Source organism: Ambystoma mexicanum, chromosome 6p, assembly GCF_040938575.1.
Source record: "Ambystoma mexicanum isolate Mex_15411 chromosome 6p, UKY_AmexF1_1, whole genome shotgun sequence".
In the NCBI taxonomy this organism is placed as follows: domain Eukaryota; kingdom Metazoa; phylum Chordata; class Amphibia; order Caudata; family Ambystomatidae; genus Ambystoma; species Ambystoma mexicanum.
In genome coordinates this window covers 1,203,675,135-1,203,689,412 of record NC_090935.1, presented here as the reverse complement: position 1 = coordinate 1,203,689,412, position 14,278 = coordinate 1,203,675,135, and the positions used below count along the sequence as shown (strand labels likewise).

The following is a 14,278-nucleotide window of genomic DNA, read 5'->3' as shown; positions in this document are numbered from 1 at the left end:
GCAAAAAAAAGAATGAATCAATACTTTATTATATAAAGGTAAAAAGAAGAAACCGTGGGACAAGAATAATACCAAATAAGAAAGATAGAATTAAACAAAATAAGAACAAAAAATGATAAATGAGAATGAAAGAATACTTGAATCAAATATAATATATTAAAAAATATATACACCACGAAAACAACTGAATCGAAAGATGAATAGGGAAAGAAAATTAAATTAATTGTAAAAGCTGTAGAACAGGATACCAAATATAGCAAGCCAAAGGCTCATGGGACGCAGTGGAGCCATTCTTCTTGACGGTTAAGCCCTAGATCATAACTATTGGTGTTGTACATCCACCATTGTTCCCTCTGAGCGAATCTGGATGATATATTATTGGAGTCAACTCCTGAGACTTTCTCCAAGACAAACCATTTTAGATCATTACAATTATGATTATTGTCCAAAAAATGGGTTACCAAAGGGGCTGTGATAGTTTTAGTCCGGATTTTAGATTTATGTTCTCCAATCCTCAATTTAATAGGCCTCAATGTATGTTTAGCACATGGGCAAAAAATTACATAGACAACATTTTTGGTGTTACATGTAGTATGTTGCCTGAGGTGCCTAATGTTCCTGTTAATCGTAACAGAAGTGCAGGCGGTGGTGTATGCACATTGATTACAAAAGCCGCATGGAAAATGGCCCATAATGGTTTTGGCACCTCATAAGCTGGGAAGTGTATTTTGTTTAGTGACGCGAGTTGCTCTGTCGGCTTTAGTTAGCCAATTTTTCAAGTTTTTGCCTTTCTTGAAGGCATAAAGAGGACTTGGAAGATCAGGATTATTCATCTGTAGCAAGTGCCAATGCTTTGTAATAATTTTCTTTATTTTGTGATGGTATGTGTTAAATGTCATGGCACAGACTATCCATTCTTTGGTAATATTTTCACGAGTGGGCTTATCAAGAAGAATGTCACGATGTTGAAACTTAGCCCTTTTGCTAGATTGTCTAAGCAAATATGAGGGATAACCTCGTTGCTGAAGTCTATCTCGAATAATATCGGCCTGGGTCGTGTAGTCCTCAACTCTAGAACAATTTTGTCTAGTCCTGAGGAACTGGCCGTAAGGAATGCTTTCACGCAACATTTGGGGGTGAAAACTATCAAACCTCAAAATGGTATTATGGTCAGTTTCCTTCCGATACAAGTCTACTATAATATGTCCACCCCCATCTTTAATGAAGAGGTCCAGAAATGGTACAGACGAGTTACTGGCCGACATGGTGAATTTGAGATTGCTGTCAAATGTGTTAATCCATGTGAGGAACATCCAATGGTTACCTTTAGATTTATCCCATTTGATGATAATATCATCAATGTATCGCTTGTAAATTCTAATAGCTGCTCTAAAAGGATTAGTATTAGATAGGATGGACCTCTTTTCAAAATTCTGCATGTAAATAGTTGGGGGCAAAAACAGCCTCCATCGCTGTACCCTTAACTTGTAGGTAATAGGTAGACTTGAATCGGAAGTAATTCTGTGATAGGGCTATTTCAAGTAAATCAGTTAACACTTCACTGGGAACCTGCTGAACCACAGGTATCTGATCAAGAAAAGTATTTCATAACCTGTGGGGATTCAAGTTGCGGTATATTAGAATACAAAGATTCCACATCGAGTGTCAACAGAATATCTGTGTTGGAATCAAAGGGTAAGCCCTCTAAATGAATAATAGCATCAGTAGTGTCAGCCAGGTTTGTCTTAGTAGAGGCTGCCAGAGGTTTGAGGAAAACATCTAGGAATTGACCAATAGGTTCCAATACAGAGCTACAGAGGGACACAATAAGACGTCCAAGGTTCTTTTTTGGATCTTTGTGTATCTTAGGGAGTATATATTTGAGAGGAGTCCTTGTGCCTTTGGTTGTAAGAAATGAGAACTCCTTCTTGTTAATTGCTCCCACATCACGTGCGTGTAAAGCAACTGCCATGATTTGATTTCTTATGCTGTCAGTAGGATCTCCCTGCAATTTACAAAAGAATGCAAGGTTGTTGAGTTGACGCATAACTTCATTGTCATACTGATCCGAAACCAAAACTATGATCAGACGAGCTTGAATCAGCAGCTATCAGAGCAGACAGTGCTGCAGAGGCGGGGCATGCACAGAGAGGAAGCACTAGAATATCCTGTTGTGCGGTTAGCAGACAGAGAAAGAAAGAGCTGAAAGAACAGGTAGAAATTTACATTGAAGGCAATAACGAGGAATTGACGCTGAGTTCAATGTATGATTACAAGAAGCTCAGCGAAAAACAGGTACTGTTGGAATGCATGGGAGAGTATCTTATGGATAGATGGAAGCAATTAACTGGCATGGTACCGCCACAGAAGTTGCGGGATTTGAATGCCTTTTCACGGTTGAGGGAAAGTGATTCAGAGATGAAGGAGCACGTGGACAGGCTATTTGAGTTTAAAGATGAACTTGATGAATTATATTCAGAGATGTTTTCTGTTCCTGGTTTTCGACAAAGAGGTAGACAAGAGACGGCACCATATGTACAGCAGCGATTTTTCCCGCCATCAAAACCTGTTAGTGAAGAAAGGAGGGCGTTCTTTCACATTCACACGAATTCCACAAGGTTACACTGAAAGCCCAAGTATTTATAGCAGAGCATTAAAAGAACAACTAGACATGCTAGAGCAACCAGCAGGTTGTGTACTATTGCAGTACATCGATGACCTGTTGATTGCTGCTGACTCAGAAAACATTTGCAAAGAGGGTACCGCCATGTTATTGACACACTTAGCAGTGCATGGACATAAAGCTTCATTGAAAACATTCCAGTATTGTCGAAAGAAGGTTTGCTTTCTCTTGCTTTTCTGTTCAAATGCTTTGCAAAAATTGAAGTATATTTCGTTCTGCCCCTGCACAGAGCAAGCCAACAAGTTACATGTTGAGAGACCAGCCCAGACAAGCCCAGACAGAAATACATTGTTTTCCGCCCTCACAAGTCCTTGAAGGCGAGCAGAGAGGCATTAAATCACCAAGCCAGGTGCCAGCTGGTCTCGCTGAAACTGCAGAAACTGTAGAAATAGGCCATTAAAGGCATGAAATATACTCTCCTCACGGCCTCCCTTTTTGGGCCCTCTTAGATCAAGCTGACCTCTAGCTCACGAATAGAAACTAGAAGATAGCATGCCTTGAAATGTGTCTCTCCTACGAACACAGTTTGCTCACTGAACAAGAGCATTATGTTCTCTGTAACAAAGAATCCTGTCTGCGCCTTTGCAAATTGCAACTGTTGCTAAATCTAGTAATATTCATATTCGTCATAATTGTCAATCACCGAACCCTTGTTCAGGAAGATACATTATGGGCGGTATTGACATGTCACAAACTGATTGTATGATGGTCTTTTTGTATATATGTCACTGTTGTAGAATGCTCGCTCTCTTGCATCTCACGAGGTCTGGGTGACATGTTGCGAGACGTGAGATCCAGTCGTCCGACTGCGACTATTTTCTTTGCAATAAACCTTGTGTCTGGCGTATCAGTTTGTGTATGGTGATTGTGCCTTGTTTCCATGCGCGAGGGTCTTCAGGGCCTATCAGAATTACAAATTGTACATGAATTCCAATATCAATGTGTCCCCAAGGTTATATGTTTACTCAATAGTGTGCCCTGACAAAGGCGACTATCGGTTCCAATGATTGAACTAGATAACAATTTGTCGCCGAAACAGTATTTTTGAAGATACTACGTTATTCTGGATCTACAGTAGGCACATAGCACTTTTGGCACTTAACACTTTTTGTGACAACACTTTGACCATGATTAAATGACAGTGTTTAGAAAATACATGGATATGTATCACATTAAGTAGCAATGGTTAGGTTGCTTTTAGATTTAACGCTTCTTTCTTTTTTGATATTTTTGAAAAAAATGTTTTTGTATTGGTTATAAAATTGAATGAATTTTTAGGATGTTAGTGTGTGAATATATACAAATATTTTTATGCTATTATGATGTTTTTGATTAATATTAAAATATGAAGTTAAAATTGGTAATCTGACTGAGCCTCTTCCCTCTCCACATCTATTTGAATTAATTAGTACTTGAATAATGTTTGTACTTACCCATGTGACCTTCGCTTGTGTTCTTTCATGTATAAAGTTCCCCTGGTCCATGGTTCAGGGGACACTCATCATTTCTGTCTATCTTAGTACTGTACAGGCAGCCATTGCCCTGCTTACAGAATCAACTATGTCCAGGTTTGACTAACAATTGCCTCATAGCATCCTGGATTAGATTTAAAAATCTGTCCCTCTCTTCACCCTCTGATATATGATCTGCTGCTGCGGCAGCCACTCACCAAACAATATGTGTATATTTTGCCAGAGCACTGGTGGCATTCGCAGATTTCAATGCCATGCTACCCTGAATATTCTCTTTCCTATGGCAGCAACCTGTCTTTCATCCTTGTCAGCTGGGGTCGAAGGATAAGCTGACACTCTAAACGATGTTGCAACCTGAACGACCAGACTTTCTGGTGCTGGGTGTCTGTTGAGAAAGGGTTGATCTATAGAAGCTCTTCTATATTTTCTTGTCAGTAACTTGTTAACTGGTGGGGTAGAATCCGTCTTTAGCCAATTCTCCATCATTATAACTCCCAAAGCGGTGTGAAAGGGTAACACTGCTTCTTTTACTGGTCCACTGACCCGTATATCTGCAAGATCATCTTTTTCAGCTGGTTTAGATCATCCAAGATATTCAGACCTTTCTGATCACTGACCTACAAAATGGACCTGAATAGCCAACCACCTCTGGATTTCCAAAATCCATCTCAGGTGAAGTCTCCCAACTACTAGTTTCTTTCAGGGTTTTAACAAGACTCCTCATATTTGATTCCTGTGAAATAAGCTCTTCTGGAACATTGGGAGTTCCAAATCCATCCCAAATGAAGCTTGGTCCTCCTCTTCCTCTTCCTTGAAGATAGACCCTATGGATTTAAAGAAATCCGGTCTAAGTCATGGTATGTATGACTTTGCAGAGTCAGTAGAGATCTTTGTAGGCTTTGAAGGCATTGAATACACCAATGGTATGGAGGGCTTCAACGACTTTGAAGAATCAGACGGTGAATGCCTCGATGGCTTCAACTTAATTACATGCCTCAACGGTTCAAATGAATCTCTCGACGGCTTCGACAGCTTAGGAGAAAGCCTTGAAACCGGAATTGAAGCCCCTGAACCTTTTGCCTCAGAGGAGGAAGATTTCACCTTGTGTGTTGAGGAAGGCTCCTTCGACTTGTGTCGAGGAACCTCTCTTCCCAAGCTCTTAGGCGTGTGGGAAGGAGATGCATCAGACTCCCTGCTGATCTTTCGAGATGCGGATGGGTGGCCAGATTTCTTCGACTCCTTGAGAGGGGCACTCGGAGGGGCTGCACTCTTAAATATGTCTAGTATTTTCAGGTGGAAATCTTCCCATTCCGCAGGAGTGTCAGTCTTTTCGGAAAGGGGACTCGGTCAGGAGAGAAGGAAGAAGTTGACGATGACCTATGGCGTCGCTTCTTACTTTTTTTTCTTTTTCTTAGGAAGTATGACGACTAGCGCCGGATACTCTATCTCAACCGCTTCCGATGCCTAGAGTGCTTTTTCTCAGGGGATACGTCCTTAGAGTCGGAGGAAGATTTTCTTTTAGATAGGGTAATAGAAGGGGATTTGGGAGAGGGCTTACCTGCTTCAAGTTTCCCTTTCCTTTTCAGCAAGGCCTTGACCGTCACAGACTGGCATAAGGCACAATCATCGACCTTGTGACCTACCCCCAGACACCATAGACATACTTGGTGCATGTCTGTAATGGACATTTTTTCCCCACAACCAACATACCACTTAAACCCGGTCTTCGATGTCGAGAACATGTCGAGTAGATGATGAATTGACTGTGGAAGTAACATGCTATTCGAAATTTCTCTGAGGCGATGTCGCTCCGAAGCACGCTAGCCAACAGAACCCTGCGGGCAGACGTAATTGCTAACAAGAAGGCAGTCTTAAGTGTTAGCATCCCCAAAGGACATGAGACCTGAAAAAACAGAACTGAAGAAACTGTCACCATGCATGCTTCGTATATCAGCATCGACACATCACGCGCAATGCCATGCGCCACACTACAAAAAAAACTTTCCGAAGCAAGCAAATGCAAAGATGAGGAATACGTGGGAAGACACAATCCATTCAAATCATTCTTTTGATATAATATGTTTGGGTGTTACAACCTTAGGGTTTACCACCTTAGTTTTAGCAGGAGGTTGAGAGATATTAAAATGACAATAAGCTATAACCTCTTCTGGAATAGTGGTTAGAATATCCCCATCAGAGGAAAAATACTGTGTCTCATCCCACAGAATCTCCTTACTACCGTGGGCCCCGTTCTCCACCCAGGTGATCCTCCTGCAGTACACCACCACCAGGTTTGGGATCAGGAAATATCTGCCCTCCCCTTGACCCCTGGCAGCATTTAGGCAGGGTTTTAGTGAGAGATCTGCAGGATTCTTAACCTTATCCTATTGCTCTGTCTTCCGATCCAACCTCTCCCTCTTTTTCCTCCTTCCTCTCTCTTGTTCTTTCCTCCTCCTCCAATCTCTCTCCAGCTCTTTCTCTTCCTCGCACCAACATCAGCCTTCAGGAATGGCAGCATCTGAACCACACTGTTTGTGAAGACCGCCTGCATTTTACAGTGTAGGTGATAAGGTTTTTGGGCAATAATAATTCTGTTTGGTTGCTCTGCGCCTTCTTGGGCTAACATAGCCCCATGGGTCCATCTCATGTCGCTGTCCCAAATGGTTTAGTTTGAGTCCTGCTCAGCACCACCATGTCAGTGTCATGCAGGAGTGTTGTAGCGGATTCATCCTGGTACAAATGCAGGGAACTAAATTGCCTCTCTCTGCTGTGTATTTGACATGGAGGTACAGTCTGCAATCCACATCAGGCTTTGTCCCTTAAATACTTGGCATGCTGGGACTCCTATTCTGCTTACAGGTTCACAAACCGGGCAGGCCAAGCAGTGAGAGAGTGTGTGGGTGTGTGTGTGTGTCTTTCATCAGCAACCTAAGTGGGATTGATGGGATTTGCAGCCTGTCTCACCAGGTTATCTGTAGGAGACACAACCACTTCAACTTTCTGACCAGCACTGGGTGGAATGTGGGAGTAGTCTGGGGTGATCCCCCTTTAATTCCTCCGATGGTTGTCTCACAGAATGGGTGGCTACTCCTAGCCCCCAAATGTCCTCATTCGCCATTTGCTGGTATGGTCACGGAGGCACAGAACCCAAATCAAGAGTGATGAGGGAATGCAGCCAGAAAATTGAGAAGTAACCTAAAGAGGCCAAGGAGTACACTGTGTTCAAAGTGGCAAATAATTCATACCGGACTTCTGTGTTCAACCCTTAGGGAGCGGTAGATAAAGCTGTTTGCTGACTATAGGAGTCTCATTATCAAAAACTTGAGACAAGGGTGTCCTCTGCAAATGCTGCTAGGGATCAAAAGATGACAACCCCAAAAAAGGAGTTCCAACACTGACAACCAAAGAGATTTGCAAAAAAAGCTTAGTTTAACATTCATCTGCAGAGTCTGAGTGTTTATATATTGTCAAGTCATGGGTACGGTTTATAACATCACCAAATATGTCAGCTTTACGGAGCCTATCTGTGTATGTCCTATAACACTCGATGCTCTTATTTTCATTCTTTGGACAAGTCCCATTAATGAGTAGAATTATAGCTTAATAGTAAGTAGTGCATTCCACAAAGGTTAAAAGACAGAAAAAAGTGTTACACTGTATGAGGTTGCAGCAGAAGAACACATGAGACAACTCAGATGTTGCGAGAATAAGCATACCTTTCTATATTAATCCGAAAGATTACAAATCTAAACAGTATACAGCGAAAACATCTTTTTCAAAACCTTACCTCCTGGTGGCAAACTATACAGCTGTGCCACGGGCCCACTGAGCGGGATGACAGGAAGTTGAAAATGGAAAGCACTTTTAATTGTTGGCAGAGGAAGGCGGTTCTTAGGAAAACATTTTCTCATGATAAGACTAGATGTGTTGACCAGAGGATCTAGTGTTCTCACTGCTAGGCAATCCTTCAAAGAAAGAAAAACACTATTAAAAATGATTCTGATTACTAAGAACTCCCTACCGTTCATATGAAAAAATATATTACATGTGAAAATACTATTTTTATTTCTAAACAGGATTACCTACTGTAGGCTACAACAACATGAATGAAGGAGGTCTTGCATTTAAAGTTAACATAGTGCTGCTGAACAAATGCTTTAACTACCAGAAATGAAACATTACTCACTGGTAGTTGGTAATTCTCCTCTGTCTCCATCATTATTCATAACCGCAAGGATACTCCTTAAGGACCAGATGGGTCCAAAACACATTGGAAAGAAGCATGCTGATTAAAAGCATCAATTAACGATCAGTGTAAGTAGGTTAGCATTGTGCGTCTACTGATGAGCTGAAAGGTGTAAAGTGAATAGAGTCTGCTAACTCGGAGAATGTAAATAAGGGCAATTTGTGAGACGGCATTGCAATTGATGGTACAGGTGCTGATAACTGACGGTTGGTATAAGAGACTGCAAAGGTGCTATTAAAATATTCTATCCATCTTAGTTCCCATGGTGCACTGGTGGGAATTTGTGTCTCTGGTGTAAGTATAAATACTTCATCCAATCTACTGCTTCAGTTGTGTGTGGGATCTGCCACTGTTTGCATCAGATTTAATGAAAAAATATCTTAGATTTGCCTTTTACTTATGGTTTTTGTGAAGTCTTGGTCTTCTTTTCGTGCAAATAGGGTTGGTCCTCCTTGACAGCCAGGACTACCCTGGACGAACACAGCTGCCAAAGGACAGATCCAAGGAAAAATCCCCCGTAGGGGCAAACAACCTTGCAGAGTTCTGAGCGACTGATGCTGGATTGCCGGATGAGCAGGTAGTCAGGAGAATCCAAGGAGGCACTAGCAGAAGGCTGACAGTGATTAGCAGAAATGGAGAGAACTAGGAAGAATCCAAGCTGGATAGAAGGGCGGCGTGGCCCATGGGAAACCGAGCGGCAGAGGGCAGGAGCGAAGAGGCTCCAAGACAGAAGTGAAGGCAAGAGCGAGTAGCAAGGACTCAGACGGACGAGCCTTGTGATAACAAAGTTGCAATGCGATATTCGGCTTTACTCATTTATATTTGTTTGCTGCAGAACTCCTTGCCGTACGTCTAACGTCATGATCACGTGATGGTCATCTCTTGGCTAGCGGATATTTCTCCTTGGTTGGCAAAGGAGGCAGCTATTGGTTGTTTGGCGGTTACAGCATTCCGTTGGAAGGTTGATTGGCGAGATGTCACCTTCCACCTGTGCCACAAAGACCAGGGCCAGGATTGAAGCGCGACAACATGCCCCCCTTCCAGGGCTCGAGCTACCTGGTTTCCATGGGTGCAGACGGTGAAAGCGACGGACCAAGAGGGGTGCATGTACTTGCTTGGCAGGTTCACAGGTACGGTCTGCAGTTCGTATCCCTTCCAATCTATGAGGTACTTCAAAACTCTGCTGTAATATCTGGAGTTGCATATGTTTGCTACCTCATATTCGGGTTGGTGCTCAACCACCATTGGTGGAGGTTTAATTTTTCGGAGAGGTCTTGATGATTTCTTGTCTGGCTGTAGAAGTGAGGAATGAAAGACAGTATGTATTCTGTTCCAGGATCTGGCTAGGAGTAAACGGAAGGCCACATGATTTATGATTTTGGAGATACTGAAGGGTCCGATGTATGTGGATGCAAATTTTCCTGATCTCAGACACAGGGGTAGATACTTGGCAGCTAACCAAACCTTGTCACCTAATTTAAATTCAGGGTTAAGATCTCTATGGCAATCAGCAAACATAATTACTTGTAACCAAGAAGACCAAAGGTTTTTAAGACCTTGTCTTGTGTTTCCTGAAGTCCCTGTAGCAGTTCTTCTACTGCTGGGACATTTGTACTTGTGTGTGGAATAGAAGGTAACCAAGTGGGGTGGAAACTAGAATTACAATAGTAAGGAGTTGTTCCGATGGCAGTATGATAAGAGTTATTGTAAGAGAATTCTGCTGATGGAAGTAATGAGACCCAATTGTCCTGTGTCGCTGTGACATTACAACGAAGATATTGTTCTATGGTTTGGTTTGTTCTTTCTGTCAACCCGTTTGATTGTGGGAGATATCCTGATGAAATGCTTCCGCATATGCCTATATTAGAACAAAGCGCTGACCAAAATTTGGGGGTAAATTGAGTCCCACGTTCCGAGATGATGTTAGAAGGTAATCTGTATACCCGAAAGACGGTGGAAAAAAAATAGAAGCCATTTGTGCGGCATTAGGTAGTGTAGAGCAAGGAATAAAGTGAGCCATCTGGGAAAAAGCATCCAGTGTGATTAAAATGACTGTGCAACCATCTGAAGGAGGAAGGTTCACTATAAAATCAGTGGCAATGGTGTGCCATGGTCAGGGGTGGTGGGGGGCTAAGGCAGGTTGTGTTTGTTTACTGACAGGTCTGGATCTAGGCGTTTTGGTTTGTGCACAGATCTTGCATGTTTCACAGACTTGTTTGGCGTCATCCTTCATCTTGGGCCACCACCAAAAAAGGTGTTGTAAGGGGTGGAGAGTAACCTTTATTTCACGATGTCTGGCTATTTTAGAGTGATGTGATAATGCCAGAAATTAGTCCTTCAAAGAATTTGTAGGGAGAAAAAGGGCACGGTCCAAGAAGTACAATCCTTGTTTTCGGAAAAGGGGGCATTTAGACATAATTTGACTGTTATCGAATTGAGTGGTGGCGCCTCTCATCTTGTCCAGAAAGGAGTTAACCTGGTAAATAAAGGTGGTGTGAGGAAACATCTTTTCGGGTTTGATTTCCCAGTCGGAGGGAATTGTCAGGGATCGAGAAAGAGCATCTGCAACTGTGTTCTGAGACTCCGGAATGTAAGTTAGATGGAAGCGGAATTGTAGAAATAAATCCGCCCATCGAGCCTGGCGGCTATTACAACACTCGAAGGATTGGAGCCGCAGTAGATTTTGAATGTCAGTTCTTATTTCGATTTCTTGTTCTGCCTCAAGAAGGTAATGTTGCCATTCCAGACAGGCTTGCTTCTTAGCGAGGAATTATTTCTCCAGAACTGAGAAGTGTATTTCCAAGGGCTAAAACGTTTTAGAGTTGTATGCTATGGGATTGTTAGGCAGAATCATATGCAGTACCCTTTGGGAACACCACACACAATTAAGACTACAAGTGCAAGTACAAATTCACCTTTGGTACAAGCCTGTACTACACAGTAAAGTAGTAGCGATGACTGAGCAGCCAGACTTATCTCAAGAGTAAAGTGAGCAGCATCAATAGTTACACAAAGGACAGCAAATCACTATGGTTCAAACAAACACTGACTCAAGGTTTCTCAGTAAAAGAATATACATTTATTTATTTACACATCAGTTGTAAAACAGTTCACTAAGTAAAGCAGTAGAAAAATCACACTCTTAATATACTACACAACACCCAATGAATTATGGACAATTAAAGCTCAAAATGGTGAGCAAAATGGCACTCCAGCAATTTAAAAGGGAGGGAAAGAGAAGGTTATATAAAATTAAGCAGCACCAACAAGTAAGGAGGCAGGGCAATCTAGAAAAGGCTTGCTACAATGAGGTTTTAAATCAATAGGCCTGGGCCAATGTTAAAGGTACAGAGTCTTTGCAGAGGATCAAACAGTTCAGAGTAGTTCGCGGTTAGGTCTTTGCCAAGAGTTCCAAACAAAGTTGGTCGGAACAAAAGTTACTTAAAAGAGTAGTTAAGGACAAGCCCTCGGATTGGCGAAAGATTTCAAACACTTTCACTGGGGTCGGACGGAACGAACAACCGGGTTAGAACAGTACCTTTAATGAAGAAGAAGGCTGTAGCTGAGGCAGAAGTTCCTGGCAGGTCCTGCAGGCTCCCGGTTCCTGAAGCAACTGTCGGACTGACATGAACTAGGAAGACTGGAGGGTCCTGCACTGCCCAGGGAAAAAACCAGCAGCATAGTAAAGCAACAAATAAAAGGTGCGCTCCTTAAAACCCAAACAGGGTCTGAGCCTCCTGGCTATCCGGTTCACTGCAGCGATGCACAGCAAATTCGACCAGGGGAGGGAGGCCTTGCTTGGCATTTGGCAAACTGGTTGGTCCCACCAGCTCAAGGGAAGAAGATTCCTTGCAGATCTTCTCTGTCGTCGTAGTTTGGAGATTCGGACCTGCAGCAGGGCTTCACCGGGAGGTTCAGTCATGGTAGTGGTCCTCTTCTTTCAGCTTCTCTTCGGTTCTCTCGATCCAGTGGCGACTCTGCCTTCCTAGTCCCAGAGACCTGCTTTTTATGCAGTTTTCCCCCATTCACACAGCCTGGCTGTCAATCACACAGCAGGGTGGCTGTCCTGGAGAGACAGTCAACACAGCCAAACATACAGAGTGAGCCATAAGTCTCCAAGGAGACCCTGTGCAGGGAGTCTCAAACCCCTCCCTCACATCCTGTCTGGGATTCTGTGCAGAAGCCCGCCAAAGGACAGCGAACAAAGGAACCAAACCTGATTTGGCGCGGAGAGTAAAACATGAGAAAGACCTTTACAAAAAGAAATGGCAAATAAACCCAGCCGGAACAAATAAAAATAAATGGGGTCCAGTAGATTTAAGTTTGAGGCTATTAACTTAGAATAAAAACAGTACCAAGGCTTTTTAAATAGACCGCAGTAGGAAAAATATGGTAGATACCACGGCCACCAGCCAAATCTTAAAGAAAGGGGAATGAAATAATGTTCCATGAGAGACAGACAAAAAGGGATAACTATTAACCCTTTCCAGTACTCTATGTAAGATAGATTGTACTGGATGTGTGAATTTTAAAAAACTAATAAAGTCAATGGCAAGTTTAAAGTGGGAAGTCTGAAAAAGACAACCCTGTGTTACTGCACTAAAGGTGCTGTATAACACACAGTACAAAGATGATGCCTATGGAGTAGGTGAAGCTCCACAGTATATGAACACAAAAATGTTAAACACACACAGCAAAACACATGTAAGAGTGGGAAAAAGGCTCACACTCTTACCAGGTGAAAAAAATAAATCCTAGAAATCCAGCAAAGCTGCAGAGGGACTCAGTAGGTAAGGGAAATTAGCCATTCTGAAGAATTCTCGCTAACAGGGATGTACCTGTAACTCTTCTGCTACATGTTTTAGTACTGCACCAATAGCTTTGTCAGATACATTGGTTTCCAATATGAACCTCTCATGTTCATTGGGTTGAATCAAAACAGGAGCTGTTATAAAGGAGGTCTTTAAGGTTTGAAATGCGTTTTCCATCTGACTATTCCATTGAAATGGTGCATTCTTCTTTAAAAGAGAAGTTAACTGTAGGACGATTGTGGAGAATGAGGGAATACATTTCCTGTAGAAATTAGCCAGTCCAAGGAACTGTTGTAGCTATTTTACAGAGGATGGTCGTCTCCAATTTAGGATAGCTTTCATCTTTCATGGGTCCATGGATATGTACGACCTGTGGACAAGATGTACCCCAAATAGGCCACTGAAGGAGCATCAAAAACACACTTTTCCAGTTTGACTTGAAGATGATTTTTTTTGTAATCCTTCAAGATCTTGTGTGACATGTGCACAATGATCTGCAGCTTGTGAAGAAAAGATCAAGATGTCATCAAGATATACTTTAAGAGTAAGGAAAAGGAGATCTGCAAAGATGTGGTCCATTAATCGTTGAAATATGGAAGGGCTGTTTGCCAAACAGAAGGGCATGATCCTGTACTCTTAGTGTCCAAATGGCGTCCAGAAGGCGGTTTTCCACTCGTCACCTTCCTGGATTCGAATGAGGTTGTAGGCCCGTGAAGATTCAGTTTAGTGAAGATTGTGGCATCGAAAATGTTAGGAATAAGCGGGAGGGGATACCTCTCTTTGATTGTCACCTTATTTAGGCCTCGGTAGTCAAGACAAGGTTGGAGATCCGAGTTTTTTTTTCTTAGGGATGAAAAAAAGCGAGGCTCCGGCAGATGATACAGATTCTTGAATAAGACCGTTGGCCAGGTTTTCTTGCAGATGAACTCGCAGGGCATTCTTTTCAGAAGGAGAAAGGCGGAACATGCAGTTGAAGGGAACTGTAGTGTTGGGCATAGGTTTTATGGCACAATCCTCTGGTATGTGTGGTGGCAAAGATTTCCAGGTTTCTTTCTCAAACACTTCT

The 14,278-nt window shown here is 42.5% G+C and overlaps 1 protein-coding gene across 4 annotated transcripts in view; it reads right to left on the bottom strand.

The window, feature by feature from the left end:
• Positions 1–14,278, bottom strand: part of AGTPBP1 (ATP/GTP binding carboxypeptidase 1) — a 2,604,148-nt gene that overhangs the window by 1,431,004 nt on the left and 1,158,866 nt on the right. For all 4 annotated transcript variants that reach the window (XM_069625853.1, XM_069625856.1, XM_069625854.1 and 1 more), the window contains one exon: positions 7,943–8,120. In XM_069625853.1, coding sequence (XP_069481954.1) covers positions 7,943–8,120 — 178 coding nt within the window. The remainder of the gene's footprint in view (positions 1–7,942; positions 8,121–14,278) is intronic.